The sequence below is a fragment of the Caretta caretta genome, chromosome 6 (assembly GCF_965140235.1).
Source record: "Caretta caretta isolate rCarCar2 chromosome 6, rCarCar1.hap1, whole genome shotgun sequence".
Classification (NCBI taxonomy): Eukaryota; Metazoa; Chordata; order Testudines; family Cheloniidae; genus Caretta; species Caretta caretta.
In genome coordinates, this window is record NC_134211.1 from 129,818,730 (window position 1) to 129,832,902 (window position 14,173).

At 40.1% G+C, this 14,173-nt stretch overlaps 1 protein-coding gene across 1 annotated transcript in view; it reads right to left on the reverse strand.

Moving 5' to 3' along the window:
• The window catches only part of FANCM (FA complementation group M), a 154,098-nt gene that overhangs the window by 4,060 nt on the left and 135,865 nt on the right, over positions 1 to 14,173 (reverse strand). Inside the window, 7 exon segments of the mRNA XM_048853667.2 lie at positions 820 to 1,392; positions 2,662 to 2,768; positions 5,643 to 5,796; positions 6,324 to 6,461; positions 8,864 to 8,932; positions 9,031 to 9,113; positions 11,498 to 13,493. Of these exon segments, the coding sequence (XP_048709624.2) occupies positions 820 to 1,392; positions 2,662 to 2,768; positions 5,643 to 5,796; positions 6,324 to 6,461; positions 8,864 to 8,932; positions 9,031 to 9,113; positions 11,498 to 13,493 (3,120 nt within the window).

Genomic DNA, 14,173 nt, shown 5'->3' on the forward strand with positions numbered 1-14,173 from the left:
TATGGAGCAAAAGGATGGCACTCCCTAAGAATGTAGATTTAAATATAAAGGCTTAGCAGCATCAAGTTTCGTTTCACGCTCATCCTGGCATTCTCTCAGAAATCATTCAGTTGCATCTTTTAATGAGAAATTCACTTTTATCTTGTTTGTAACTTTTCTGTACTGCAGAGACTTAAGCTTCAAGGTCAACATTTCAAATCTGTCTGCCTAAAGCGAGGCTCCCAGATCGGCATGCAGGTACCAGATGAGGGGCCTGAACTTTACAAGTAATCAGCACTCACCGATACTGAGTGGCACTGCAGGTGGTCAGCACCTTTGACCATCAGGCTGCTTTGATTTGGGTGCCTACACAAAGATTTAGGAGCCAAATTTTAGACCACCCAGGGTTTGATTTTGGACCAAGTGTACAAACCTATTACAGGAATTATAAATACAGAAATTATAACAGAACCCTGGTTATTTGACCCCAAACGATCCGAAGCTCCCCATTATCGGAAATATGGTCATGTTCCTCAATGACTGTTAATTGAAAATTCTGTCAGTTCCCAACATCTTGACCTGGACCATCAAATGCACAGAGCATGCAGCAAAGCTCCACTTGGTGAGTGGTAAGGAGATATGGCCACTTCCCTAGTACTCCGTTGTACTGTTCCCTTCAACTTTCTCTCGAATGGCACCAGATTCACAGCCATTATTATCACCTGTATTTACAGCAGCACAAGTAGTTAATCTTTCGGGGCCAGGGCCCCGGTTTGCAAGGCACTCTACAAATACATGTGAAGTGAAATGGCGCTCTTATGCCTTTGAAATAATACCCACCTTGAGTTTTGCCTGAAAATCCCCATCCCTTCTCAGCAAATCATTGTTGGCAATAGCCAGCGAAGACGGCCTGCCTCTGCCCCTACTTTCTGGCTGAAAGTCCAACACTTCAGACACTGAAGCCTTCAGGTTAATTAGTCTCTGATCCTTGTTCTCCAGGGGCTGATGAATAGAGTTCTTTCTAGCAGGAGCTTTAGGCTGTCCAGGAGAGTCTGAAAGCAATGACTTGGGTATGTGAGCATGGCTGTAGTCTCTCCTGGGAGAAGCTGTTTTTACTGGCCTCTGATTACTGACATTTGTTTCATCCCCACTAGAATCATCAAGGACAATAATTCGGGACCTTTTCTTTGTTAACGGAACTGCACAATTCTGTTCTGTCTTGGCCTGGTTTAATTTTACTCTGCGGCGAGTGAGGTATTGTTTTCTTCCACTAGCAGAGCGCTCATCCATTACAAGGTCAAAATTGACACACACTTCCTCTTCTTCACTAGCGTCACTTTTCCTGAGATTTTCCTCTTCCTCCTCTTCAACGCAGAAACTATCTGCTAAGTAAGCCTCATCTTGCTCAGGAATCTGGAAGGAATTAGAACATGACCACTTTGGCTTTGCACTATACATAAGTGGTGTGCTCATTTATCCATTTTATGCAAACTGCTGAAGTCAAAACAGGTACCTAATATTTGAGCTACTTCCAGTGCCCAATCCTACAGCCCCCACATGTGTGTGATTCCCCAGGGAGTAAATGGGAAACTGCAAGTATTGCAGGCTCAGGCCCATCATTTGTCACTAGAAAATATTTAAAGTGAATATGACTAACATAACAGGAGAAATTAAATGAGATTTACTGGCTAATAGTTCTGAGACTGCATTTTAAACAATCAATCCTAATTTCAGTTTTCAGTATGTGTTATAGCTAAATATTTCAGATTACAAATATTTATTTTTTTGTAATTTCATTCATTCTAGAACCTCAAACTTGTACCCAAAAGACAAAATTCTACAATTTTTTACATTAAACAATGCTGATGACACACAACTCACATTCTACTATGTATACAATGCAAATTCCACAACATATGCAAAATGGCTTCCACTAGGCCTATACAACAGATTTTACAATAATGAGACAGGCATTTTGCTAGATTTGTTTTCAAAACAAGCTATCTACTCTGCACAATACATCTCAATGCACAAAGATTTGGGAAATGCAAAATTAAATTCTAGAGTGCGGTCAAGTTCGGAACATAAGCTTCACAGGTTACATAGACGCCACAGCAGTGGCAGATTCAGAAAAAAAGTACCTTCTCCACAGATTCTGCAGCCCCTGTGTGCATTGTTTATGCTTTGTGGAATTTATCTGCATGCAAGTGTAGGAGACCAGCTTAATTACCATGCTAGTTTGATTTTTCATTTGTAAATAGCAAAAAAATTGAGATTTTCACCTATAAAATCAGTATTACTGCCGTGATGAGGGCAACGTACGATACTATATCAACTACAAAGAGGCCACCGGCAATAATTAATGCCATTGTCCATTTTGCATTGTTCAATAAATGAAAGACGACTAAATATTGAAAACCAAACCATTTAACTTCAAATTAGGTAATGGCCTCTCTCGGATGGAAAAAGGAGTAGTATAAAAGTACAGAGGCATGCATGTCTATCAGTGTATGCATTCTGGTCTCTTTTATAATGACTAATAAAATCATAAACTGGGTTTTTGCTAGAAAGAACTATTTAGGAAGCCTGGGTTGCAAACAAACCTGAAAGAAAGATTAAACAGAAATACAGCCTTAAATAGGTTACACTTCTTGAGGAAAGCAGAGTCATTTCACTTCATACCTGTGAGAAAACAGCCATACTATTGAATCCTTTATGCACCATTTTATACCTGTTGCCGAGAGCTGGGCTACGGACAGATTTTAGATAAACTCCTTCCATCTCAGAATCTGAATAAAAATTATGAAAACAGAGACTTTATTAAGTGTTTAATTACACAATGGTTTTCCACCAACAAAATAAACATTTCCATAAAGGTGTTGCCCAAAGTAATATTCCATAGCAAAACAAGCTCTTCAAATTTTTCCTGACTTGATAAAGACTCAAGAGTCTCCTACAAAATCCCCACATGCTCTTGGAAAAATAGAAGACTGGACCTACCCAGTCTTCTATCAACAGTGAACTAGGAGTCACCCAATGAAATGAATAGGCAGCAGGTTTAAAACTAAAAAAAGGAAGTACTTCCTCACACAACGCAGTCACACTGTGGAACTTGTTGCCAGGGGATGTTGTGAAGGCCAAAACTATAAAAGGGTCCAAAAAAGAACTAGATAGGTTCCTGGAGGACAGGTCCACCAATGGCTATTAGCCAGAATGGTCAGGGATACAACCCTACGCTCCCTAGCCTGTGTTTGCCGGGAGCTGGGAGTGGACGACTGGGAATGGATCACTCAATGATTGCCAGTTCTGTTCATTCCCTCTGAAGAGCCTGGCATTTGCCATTGTGGGAAGACAGATTACTGGGCTAGATGGACCATTAGTCTGATCCCGTATGGCACGTTCTTTTGTGCCATAAGATTTCTCCCAATAGGCAGACCTCATAAAGCTCATTATAGCTTCCAACAGAGAAGGCTGACATCATGTATCTGTAACATTCAAACCATCCATTTTTCCACTATGCAAGTCTCCCTGAAAATGGATCTAACCATCATCTCTTCATGGGTCGCTCTGAAAACAGGGATGGCATTGTCGAAATCCAATATAAACAGGGAACAACTGAGACCTGACCTGCAGGAGAACACTCCTCAAGTAACTGCCTTTAAGAATCTATCAAACCAAAGTGAAGATGAATCCATTTTCCTACATCCTTCCCTCAAAGACAAAATTAGCCTTCCAGACTCAGAGCACCTAATTATTTAACCTGAACAAGACACCCTCCATTAGCATCAATTTCTTCCCACCTCCTTACATGAAACATTTGTTTCCAAAGCTGGTGATTCCAACATTTTGCTGTCCGATATTCCACAATCCCATACTTACTTCCTCCCTCATCCCCTTATATAGGACTGTACAGAACAGGGGAGCAGAAAGTTGGAAATGAAACAGATGCAAGTCTGGCATAGTGTATAAAATGCATCCTTGTTGCTAAAAGAATAATTCAGAATAGAAAGTGGAACAGATTTTACAGGCCATCTGCCAGATCTATTCCTCGGGGGGAACAAACCTCAGACAGTAATCTACTGGAGTAACCACTCACTTCACTTGTGATTACTAATTCCTTGGTCCTGCCTCATTCCCCACACAGCCAACGATTTGCACAAAAGTACTAAACAATTAATTAATCATCCCAGCAGAAAAACTTTGCTTCCTCAACTTTATCAGTAAGTTCATACCATTTTATCTTAAAAAGCACCTGATCATAATCCTCACTTTATATAAAAGCATTTTCCTAGGAGACCTGAAAGATCCAGACAGACCCCAACTGGAATGGAAAACTGAGGGTTTTCTACATTCATAATGGAGGAAAAAAATCACTTAAGGAAAGACAACCTGGTTATAATCAGTCAATCCTTGAAGAGCTTCTTCAACATTGCACAACACTGTCACACCCCAGAAGCCCGCAGTGAAGAATAAAATGCATTGTAAATCTATGTGGACATGAACACCATGAGACACAGACACCATAGCAGGGTTAAATGCAGTGGCCATTGCTTTATTTAAAACTATTATCCAACTGGAATGACCACTCCAAACTGCCCAGCAGGGTTGTTCCAATGCAGACCTCACCTGGCACAGATAGCCCTGGCGGATTATAAATCTGAGGGTGTGTGTGAAAGCCATGCCCCCTTCTGCAGCCTCAAGCCTACCGAGACTGGAAAACAAAGTGCTGACTTGCTCCCTTCCTTCACGTCATAGGTAGGAGAGAGGAGGTGAAGGGAGCCATATGCCATGTCACACAAAGGTGCACCCTCTCTCCATGCAGGGCTGTGCCCAGGACCAATACCCAGCAGCTGCATGGGTTACAAGGACCTCACATCGACCCTTTCTACCCCTCCACCTGCACTGGAATCTGCCCAAGTTGTGACAATTGTCATTTGAACCCCTCAAAACCAGACCTCCAGAATATAGGAGAGAAAGTGAAAACCCACATAGTAGGTTGGTCATTGCCATATGGGAAAAATCCCTTCCAGGCCCCAAAGCTAAGTGATCTGCCTACCTCCCAGAATCACAAGAGATCCAGCAACTAGATTAAAGGTGAGGCTGAAACAAGGAGCTCACAAGGGCTACCCCCCGCCTAAGCAGCAAACTGTATCAATCCCTCACACTCCACCACCAACAGGAGCCAATCGTCCAGCTCCAGCAGCAGGACAGGTCTCAGTGCCTGGGGTCAGATGCAGTATGTGATTCCAAGCCCCGATGCCCTCGGGGGTGGGGGGAAGAAGAGAAGCAGCTGCCCCCACATAATGAAAGCAAATGGGAGAGAGAGAAAGGAAGAAGGGGCATGTGGAACATTGCCTCAGCTAAAATTCCTCGTCTTCACACACACCTCTCACTTTCACTAGAAAATCTTCCCCTTTTCTTCTCCAACACACCCTCTTTCCCATCCTTCTTTCTCAGATCTCACATACAACAATTGGACATTGTGTATCTCACCCTTTTTACATGCTGCTTTCACCGCATGGAAATATTTGGCCTTTTATGCAATATGTTCCTCGATAAAATGTGTCTAATGGTTACCTGTGAGATCAGATCTTCAAGAGAAGAGCCAAATAAAAATCTCAAACACTGTTTTAATAGAAAGGAAAGTGATTTTCTTCATTTACCATTTAAAACCTCTGTGAACTGTGTCTCATCATTAAGGAATTGATTGAGTGAGGAGTTTTGTTCGTTCTCTGAATCACTCTCATCAGATGAAATAGCCTCTGCCTCTTGTAGGGAAAGTTCAGCTTCTTCATCTAAAAATTGTCTGGCTGCACTCTACGAAAATGCAAACAAGTGAGTAATTTACAGTAGCATACTTCAGAGGTACTTGTATCGTAGATAAGTAAAATCAGTTAATGAATTCAGGAGACACAGGGCTCTCCGATGACCACAGATTTTATATGTCAGACTTTGAAATCAAAGGAAGAGAAAGCCATGAAAGAGTAGTCAAATTGCTGCAACTGAGGTTAGAAAGGAGTAGCCGAAGTCAAAATGGGGGCTGACTCAAATGCTGAAAGCAGAGAGCATATAGTCCAGGGGTGGGCAAACTTTTTGGCCTGAGGGCCACATTGGGGTGTGAAACTGTACGAAGGGCAGGGTAGGGAAGGCTGTGCCTCCTCAAACAGCCTGGGCCCCGCCCCCTATCTGCCCCCTCCACTTCCCGCCCCCGACTGTCCCCCTCAGAACCCCCGACCCATCCATTCCCCCCTGCTCCTTGTCCCCTGACCACTCCGTCACGGGACCCCCACTCCTAACAGCCCCCCCGGGGACCCTACCCTCTACTCAACATGTAAAGCTCCTACCTTGAACATAAAAAAGTTGTCATCACTCTTTTGCCTTTTGACACCTTTTAGTTGTTTCCTGTAACGGCTCATGTCGCAATCCACAGTCCTGTTTGATTTCTTGTGAAAATCCATGCCCTCATCACTAGATACGTCTGACTAGAGTATGTTACAAACACTTCAGTGAATAGGAAGAAGACGGTCATGTAACCATTCCTAATGGCTCAGTTTGCTATTCTTCAATATCAAATATTATCTAAGCAAGTGGTTGTCAAACTTATTTGATCGCGCCACCCCCTTTCTTTGTGTCTGCAGTAGTTTATGCCTCCCTCACTCTTGCCACACAAGTACATATATGGCTGCTTAGCTCTGAAGGCAGCACAGACGTAAGGGTGGCATAGTATGGCATTGCCACTCTTACTTCTCCACTGCTGCTGGTGGTACCGCCTTCAGACCTGGGTGCCTGGCCAGCATCTGCTGCTCTCTGGTTTCTCTCCCCCACCGCCCTCCGAACACCCCCCAGTTTGAGATTCTCTGACCTAAGTAATCTGTGCATCTGATATGTTGATAATTATACTCCCACAAAAAGAACATTAATAGTAATCTTTCTATGAAATAAAGAAGCCATCCATTTTTGAGGAAGGGAGAAGAAAGCTTATGTCATTGGGAAAAAAGATTAAGTGAAATATGATATGAAAGCTTTGTGGGCTTATTGGTAGCACAACTCTCTTATTTTACTAATCCTTATAAGGAGAGAGGCTCTGTTCTTAAAACTGTGAATGTATAATTCATTGCCAGATACAACTACATATCATCTTAAATAAGATATTTAGGGGTCAAAGGGAGAGAAGAAAGAAACATTCTAATGAGTTTGGGTCAGATGCTTTTGGTCCTGGATCAGGCCTCTGATGAGCTAGCTCTTGAAGCCCAACATATTAAGGTCAGAAGAGACCATTATGATCATCTAGTCTGACCTCCTGCACAATGCAGGCCACAGAATTGCACCCACAGACTCCCGCGATAAACCTCTCACCTATGTTGAGCTACTGAAGTCCTCAAATCATGGTTTAAAGACTTCAAGGTGCAGAGAATACTCCAGCAAGTGACCCGTGCCCCATGCTACGGAGGAAGGCGAAAACCCCCCCAGGGCCTCTTCCAATCTGCCCTGCAGGAAAATTCCTTCCCAACCCCAAATATGGCGATCAGCTGAACCCTGAGCATATGGCCAAGATTCACCAGCCAGATACCCAGGAAAGAATTCTCTGTAGTAACTCAGATCCCACCCCATCTAACATCCCATCACAGGCCATTGGGCCTATTTACCATGAATATTTAAAGATTAATTCAGGAGGTCAGACTAGATGAACATAATGGTCCCTTCTGACCTTAATATCTATGAATGATTTAGCTTTATAAACAACTTAAACAAGTGAATCTTTGTTTCCAGTTCTGAATATTCCATTTGATTAGGTTTTGCAAAAGGAACGCCAAAACATCTATTAACTCATTGTCCAATTAACTTTTTAAACAAAGTCTTAGAACCCCAAATCAGTTTTATTTAACAATTTGGTATTTTTTTTAAATATACTGCTAAATATAAATGGTATTTAAATTAAAATGGCTAAACTGATATAAATTGGCTTAAACCAATGTCAGTGTGTCCACACTAGGAGTATGTACAAATTTAAATTTGTTTGTACAACAATTTTGTAAAATCAGTGCAAAAAACTGCGTAGACAAGCCCTAGTTTAAATCATCCAAGCTATTGCAGAGTCTCCTGATATTTGCCTACCTGAAACTGGAAATTCATTCTAGTTTTACTTTGTAATTAAAGCACAACATACAGACAAGCCGTGGAACTGAAATTCAACATTTCCCAGAATTGTATTGTCTTTGTTGTTTCCAGAAGGGCAGGGGCCACAGCAGCTGGCTCACTGGGCCTCACTCCAGAGAATGCCAAAGTTGCCAGTTAATGTCATTTGCAACGGTGGTTTGAGTAATGTGGAAGAGATCTATCCAACTAGCAATTGGACTAGACAGCTTTGGAGGCAGGAAGAGGGAAGTGAGGGGGAAAGGGATACACTAGCATAGCTAGTCTGCAAAATAATCTACCATACATACCCTAAAACTGGCTCCCCCAATTTTATTTTCCAAATGCTGTTTTTCTAAAAGTTTCAGATATCCTCTAAGACCTTTAGAAAAGCTGGACTTTTACCCTGAGAAGGGAGTATTTCAGAAATTAAGTTTGCATCCAAAAATGTGACCAAGAGCCGAAAATCTGAGAAATTAATTATTAGAATTGGAATGAAGAGGAGGCCATTTTGCAAGAGATGTTGTCCCTTAGCACATTTTAAAATGCACTGTAAACTTTACTTTGCATGCTTTATATTCGTGAGTCAGCGTCCCTTATTGTACACCAAAGCAGGTTTTGGGTTTTTTTTTTTTTAAGTAGGAAAGATTCTATAGTGATTGGGAAAGTGTTTGCCATTTTAAAATCAGCTGAGTGAAATTGTGTTCTTTTAAACACATTTTCTTTATGTCTTGTTCAAGCATTTACTTACTGTGTTAAGTGGATGCCTACGCTTCTTGACAGCATGAACTGGTGATTCAAAATCGCTGTTATTCTTAACCTTGGTGAATAGAAATAAATTAAAATGTAATTACAGATTCCAGAAAGGAGTTTTGCTTTGGCGTTTAATGAAACGTTCTTTTTTTTTGAATGACTCACATCAGGAGACTTCAAAACATTTCCTTTTTTCTTATTTTTCCTTTGGAAAACAATCTCTTCTTCACTTTCGCTGCTACTTTCTACTGAGGAGTGGCAAATAGATAACAATCATAAGAAAATGTATTCTCTACAACACAATATAGCTCTAACCAAACAATCATAATCTATTTGGCTTTGAAGATGGCTAAAAAAATAATTATTTATTGATGTATGTAGTAAGCATTGTTCCTGTTAGCCCTGGTAACCAAAACAAGTATTTTCCTACTGAGATACAAGGAAAGTGAGGTTTACTGTGTATTTCTTTGCACTGAAGTAATTACCCATGCAGCACAGAAGATGAAGAGTGGAGGGGATAAAGTAAAAGAGGGGAAAAAACCCATATTAGTAGTGAACAAGTTACATATTTATTTTCTTGTTAGTTGCCACATTCTTGTTTTGTTCCAGACACCCTGAAGAGAAGTGGAACTGACTGAAAATTCTTCTTACGAAATCTGTAACAGTCTGTGTATTAATTTTCTAGTGAACTACAAAGAATTATACCCTGTTTGATGTATTCTGAAAGATGCCATATTCCCTACACTGCCCAAGATATAGCTGTCCATTCTGACTCTTACATGGAGTTCCTTAACAGACGGATGTTCTCTGATGAGTTTTCTAATTTGCCAGTAAGAGCCATCAAGAGGCTATTTTAGCAGTCCTTTCACCTTCTCTAATTTTTTTCTCCAAGGTGTGCCTGAGACTTGCTATAGTCACAGTTGGCAGGGTTATTTATTTATTTCTTTATTAATTTTGGTGCTTGCAACAGAAAGAAGGCGAGGTGAACATTGGTTTTACTACTTTAGGGAGAAGCATACTACCTAGCACTTCTATAGCAATGTCTTCAAACATTAAATTGTAGTGATCCTTATTCACTACATCTTCTTCTAGTTGGAAATAACTGACCTAATTCACTAATTCCAGACTTTTTTACTAGGTTGAATTTGTTTATTAAATTTAGTTAATTTAAGTGTTTACTGAAGTTGCTTGCTCAAACATCCTGAAGACTGAACAGATATAGACATCACATAGGAAGATGTGAGAGTCCGAGCAATGTGCCTCAGCCAGATTCTAGAAGGAACCTAGGTTTCTGGCAAAAGCAAGCAAGCAAGCAAACAAGAGACTTTAGAGAATCCAGTAACTGGAGAGACTGAGCAAGTGTAGTAGGAGCGTAGGGGGAGAAAAGAAAGACTCTTCAGCCGCAGGAAGAGACTGCTCAGCAGTGGGTTATTTTCAACATTTAAGAGTAATAATGAAACCAGGCAGCAAACCTCAGTAGGCCCCAAGAATCAGGTTCAGTAACATTAGATCTTGATTTTTGTCAAAGTAGTTCAAGGTTATTTAGAGATAAGTGGGCTGGAGGGACAGAGGAGGGAAGAGAAGACTGCTGGCCCTGATCAGTTGGGAAGGTTTGGGCTTTTAAGGACAGCAGTATGGAATTTATGAATTTTGTGGTATAGATGCACCTAGAACAAGGGAGAGATTTAGAAGCTTTTACACACACACACACACACACACCCTTACACCCTTTATAAACTGACATTTATAAAGGCAATCCATGTTCCAGCAGAAGTTATTGTCAGGAGATATTTACCATGCAAGTCAGTCACTGTATAATTAAAATTAAACAGATCTGTCAATACAATTTCTGTCCCATTTAGAACTATGATACAAAAATGTGAAGGCATGGATTTAGGGGTTACAGAGTAACAGATCGAGATGATTACAAATAAGACACTGAGAGGATTAAACAGGCTTTAAAGGCAGCTACAGTTCACATAACTGCATCTCACATGTTCACATGATCAGTACTTGTGCATAGATTTTAGGGGTTTAACCTAGACCCCCATTGCTGCAGTATTCACAGTCATTCAGCCTGAAACAGTCATATTTAAATATGTATTCTGCATGTTAACCAAGTGAAATCTGAGGCAAGCTTTACAGAAACTAAAGTTCCTTAGGATTATGCTCACACATTTCTCTTCCTTCTCCCCTCAAAAATCAGACTGTATAATCCACTGCTGAGTCTGAATGCTGCCAATAAAAAAAAATTCTCAGCTGTAATCCAAAGAAACCCTTATTGAACAAAGAATAATTCTTTATGATAGCTCAAGGGTGATGAGAAAATAATTTATTCCTATCAGTAGAACCGGTAGGAGTTATTAGCTGATGCTCTGGAAATCTCTGTACAACATTATCCATACTGTGTTATCCATCCAAGAGAGTGTTGGAGACCATCCCCACATAGCCATAAAGGTTCCCCCCTCTCACCTCTCCTAGAAATCAAGGGGTTGTGCTTCCTCCCACACTCCTGATGTCACAACCTAAAGGTTGAGGACCCATGAATTACTGAATTCTACAGGAAGATCTATTTATTTATTTTTAATGGAAGTATGAGCAACCTTTCAATTAACTACAGCTGACACCTTACCTTCAATAGGAAACTTCCGGGAAACATGCAGCTGTCTATGGTCCAGGTTTTCAGTCTTTCCTGAGGGGAGGTCTGGTGTATCAAAAGCTGAATTTAGCACAACTTTAACAGTGTTGGTATTTACTTTATTTGTATGCAAAATCTGGGGAATTTCCTGCCTGATTCTAGAAAAAGCATTCATAGAAATGCTTTTGAGGACTTTAACATTCCTAACCTTTCTACCTTTTGGTGTGGAAAATGCAGAAGCTAAAGAGTCATATGATCCATGTTCCTTTTCTTCTGTTAGCTTCATAGGAGAAATGATTGAGATACAGTTTTCAGTCAGTTTTGCTTGATTCGTTCTCTGATTTTGTGAGGGCAATGGTGTAGAAAAGTTTGTTCTTCCAATGCTTTCATCTTTCAATTTTGGTGGAGATGGATGTCTTAAGTTATCATTTGATAACTCATTTTCACCTCTAGTAGGTTTAATATCGACATGAGTGCCCAAGATACTATCTGAATTTTGACTACCATTCATGTCTATTTGTTCATCCTCAGACTCTTGAATAGAAAACCCCAGATCAAAGTTAACGGAGAACAGTTCCTGAGAACAGTCATAAAGATCTTCATTATCCAGAAATTGTTTGTTTACAATATCCAAATGTTCAGGTATTTTCAAATTTCTGGTCCTACAGCTTATTAGTGATTCTCTGGGGTTTGTATCACTGTCTAGAAAGCACTCATCTGAAATATGCCCTTCAGAAATTTGTCCAGCACTTGGTGCATCTTTATCATACAAATCTGATGACATCAAAAGTTTACTGCAATTGTACTTAGAAAGGCTTGCATTGTTAGCATCAGAAAAATGTTCATCTTCAAATAAATTTATGCTCTCATCTCTGTCAGTGGCCACATTTTCCTGGAACTTTTCAGAATCCATTTTATACCCGTCAACTGAATTTCTGTCTGAAGGGCTATTTGCCAGAGCATGATCTACCATTGTTAGATTGTCCTTTTGAATTTCTGTGTGCTCTCCATTATCAGAGTCAAAGATGTCGTCCCAGTTAAGACCATTATTTGTCTTGCCAACAAAAGCCTCAGAAAGGAAGCTTGGTTCTGAAGGACAGTTACTTATAGAGGAACACAATTTACTGGGGGCATTTAATTCTGAGCATTTCTGAGTGGGAAGTGATAGATTCTGGAACTCTGTGAAAGAGACAGAGGTTTTACCCTGCAATCCCTCTGTGAATGTGTTGGAAATAACTTTTTGAAAAGGAACAGGTTGTTGGATTTCATCGTCTCTGGTTCTGTCCAATCCTTCACAATTTTGGAGTTTATTCAAAGGTGGAGGAGACTGTGACAAAAGCCTTTTTACATTTGTTAATATTATTTTTATCAATGAAGGATCCTCAGTTGGAGTTGTGAGTGCAAATGAATCCAACTCTGCTTCAGGTAGGTAAAACAAGCTAGGTGAAACTGGTGATTTCTCCTCTGTGAAGCTACTGTAACCAGAATCTGCACAGTTTCTGTTCAGTGAACTACAGGTTTGATTTACAGATTTACATTCCTTTACTATTTCATTTGCACAACTGGTAACATTTCCACTGAGATCACTTGGGGCAGTAAATTCATTTAAGTGAAATGTCACATTTTCTCTGTTATCTGGTAGACTTTTATGTACAGTACATTCAGAAACAGCGTCCTCTGCAGTTGAAAAAGAATCTAAAATGTTAACTTCTGTACTTGCTGAAGGCATTTTCAAATTTAATGCAGATGTTCTTTTAGTGGTCTTGAAGTTGGTTGTTTTAAACAGTGAAATACATTCTGTATCAAGTTCACTTAAGGAACATGAACCAAGTTTTACTTTTGATCCTTGTGCCACGTTTTTTCTGGATGAAAATGCCTTCTGAGCCTTGGAGTTGCTGGTGGAAAGACATCTACTCCTTTGAGCATTTGAGGTTTTAATATCGTCCATATTTAAATAAGGCTGAATTTCCAGTTCATAGCTGCAGTCTCCCTGGTGAGAAACAAACAAATGGAACATTTAAAATCAGATAAAAACAAACAGATTTAGGTTTACAGACATTTTAATAAAACCATTTAAAATAAATGCCAAGATTCTAGGCCCAAGGTTTAACTACCCTTAAAAATGGGATAGAGAAAATTCCTTTGGATTCTAAGGCCAAATTTTTCCAATGAAGTTTGCCTGAAGTTCAGTTCTTACATACATATTTAGGTATCCAGGGTTGAAAATTATGGCCTAAATCTTTTTAAAAACAAACAAACCCACCAAAAATTAAAAGGTAGTGTTGTCACAGAGAATATCATGCGTTGCAGATTATGTTTCCTCTGCTGCCTTAATAGTAGCAGTTAACTTTTCTCCTTCATGACATTATCTGCATTTGGATGTTTTTCTTAAAATATCCATTTCTGCTGCAACCAGTTCAGCTCCACCAGTGGGAGAATAAGCACCCTTCACCATCTGTGCTTGCATCTCAACCCAAAGATCTGAATCTCAGAGTCAAGAGTGCTAGAATGGAAAGTGGCATGACCAAAGATTAATCCACCATAACTAAGTATTGGAGTAGAGCCCATGAGTTGCTAGAATTATTACTGTGTCAGAAAGTCAAAAATTCTGAGAGCTATAGGAGTTCTGTTCCATCTTGTGCTGGGAACTTGAGATCCAGGGGTGAAAAT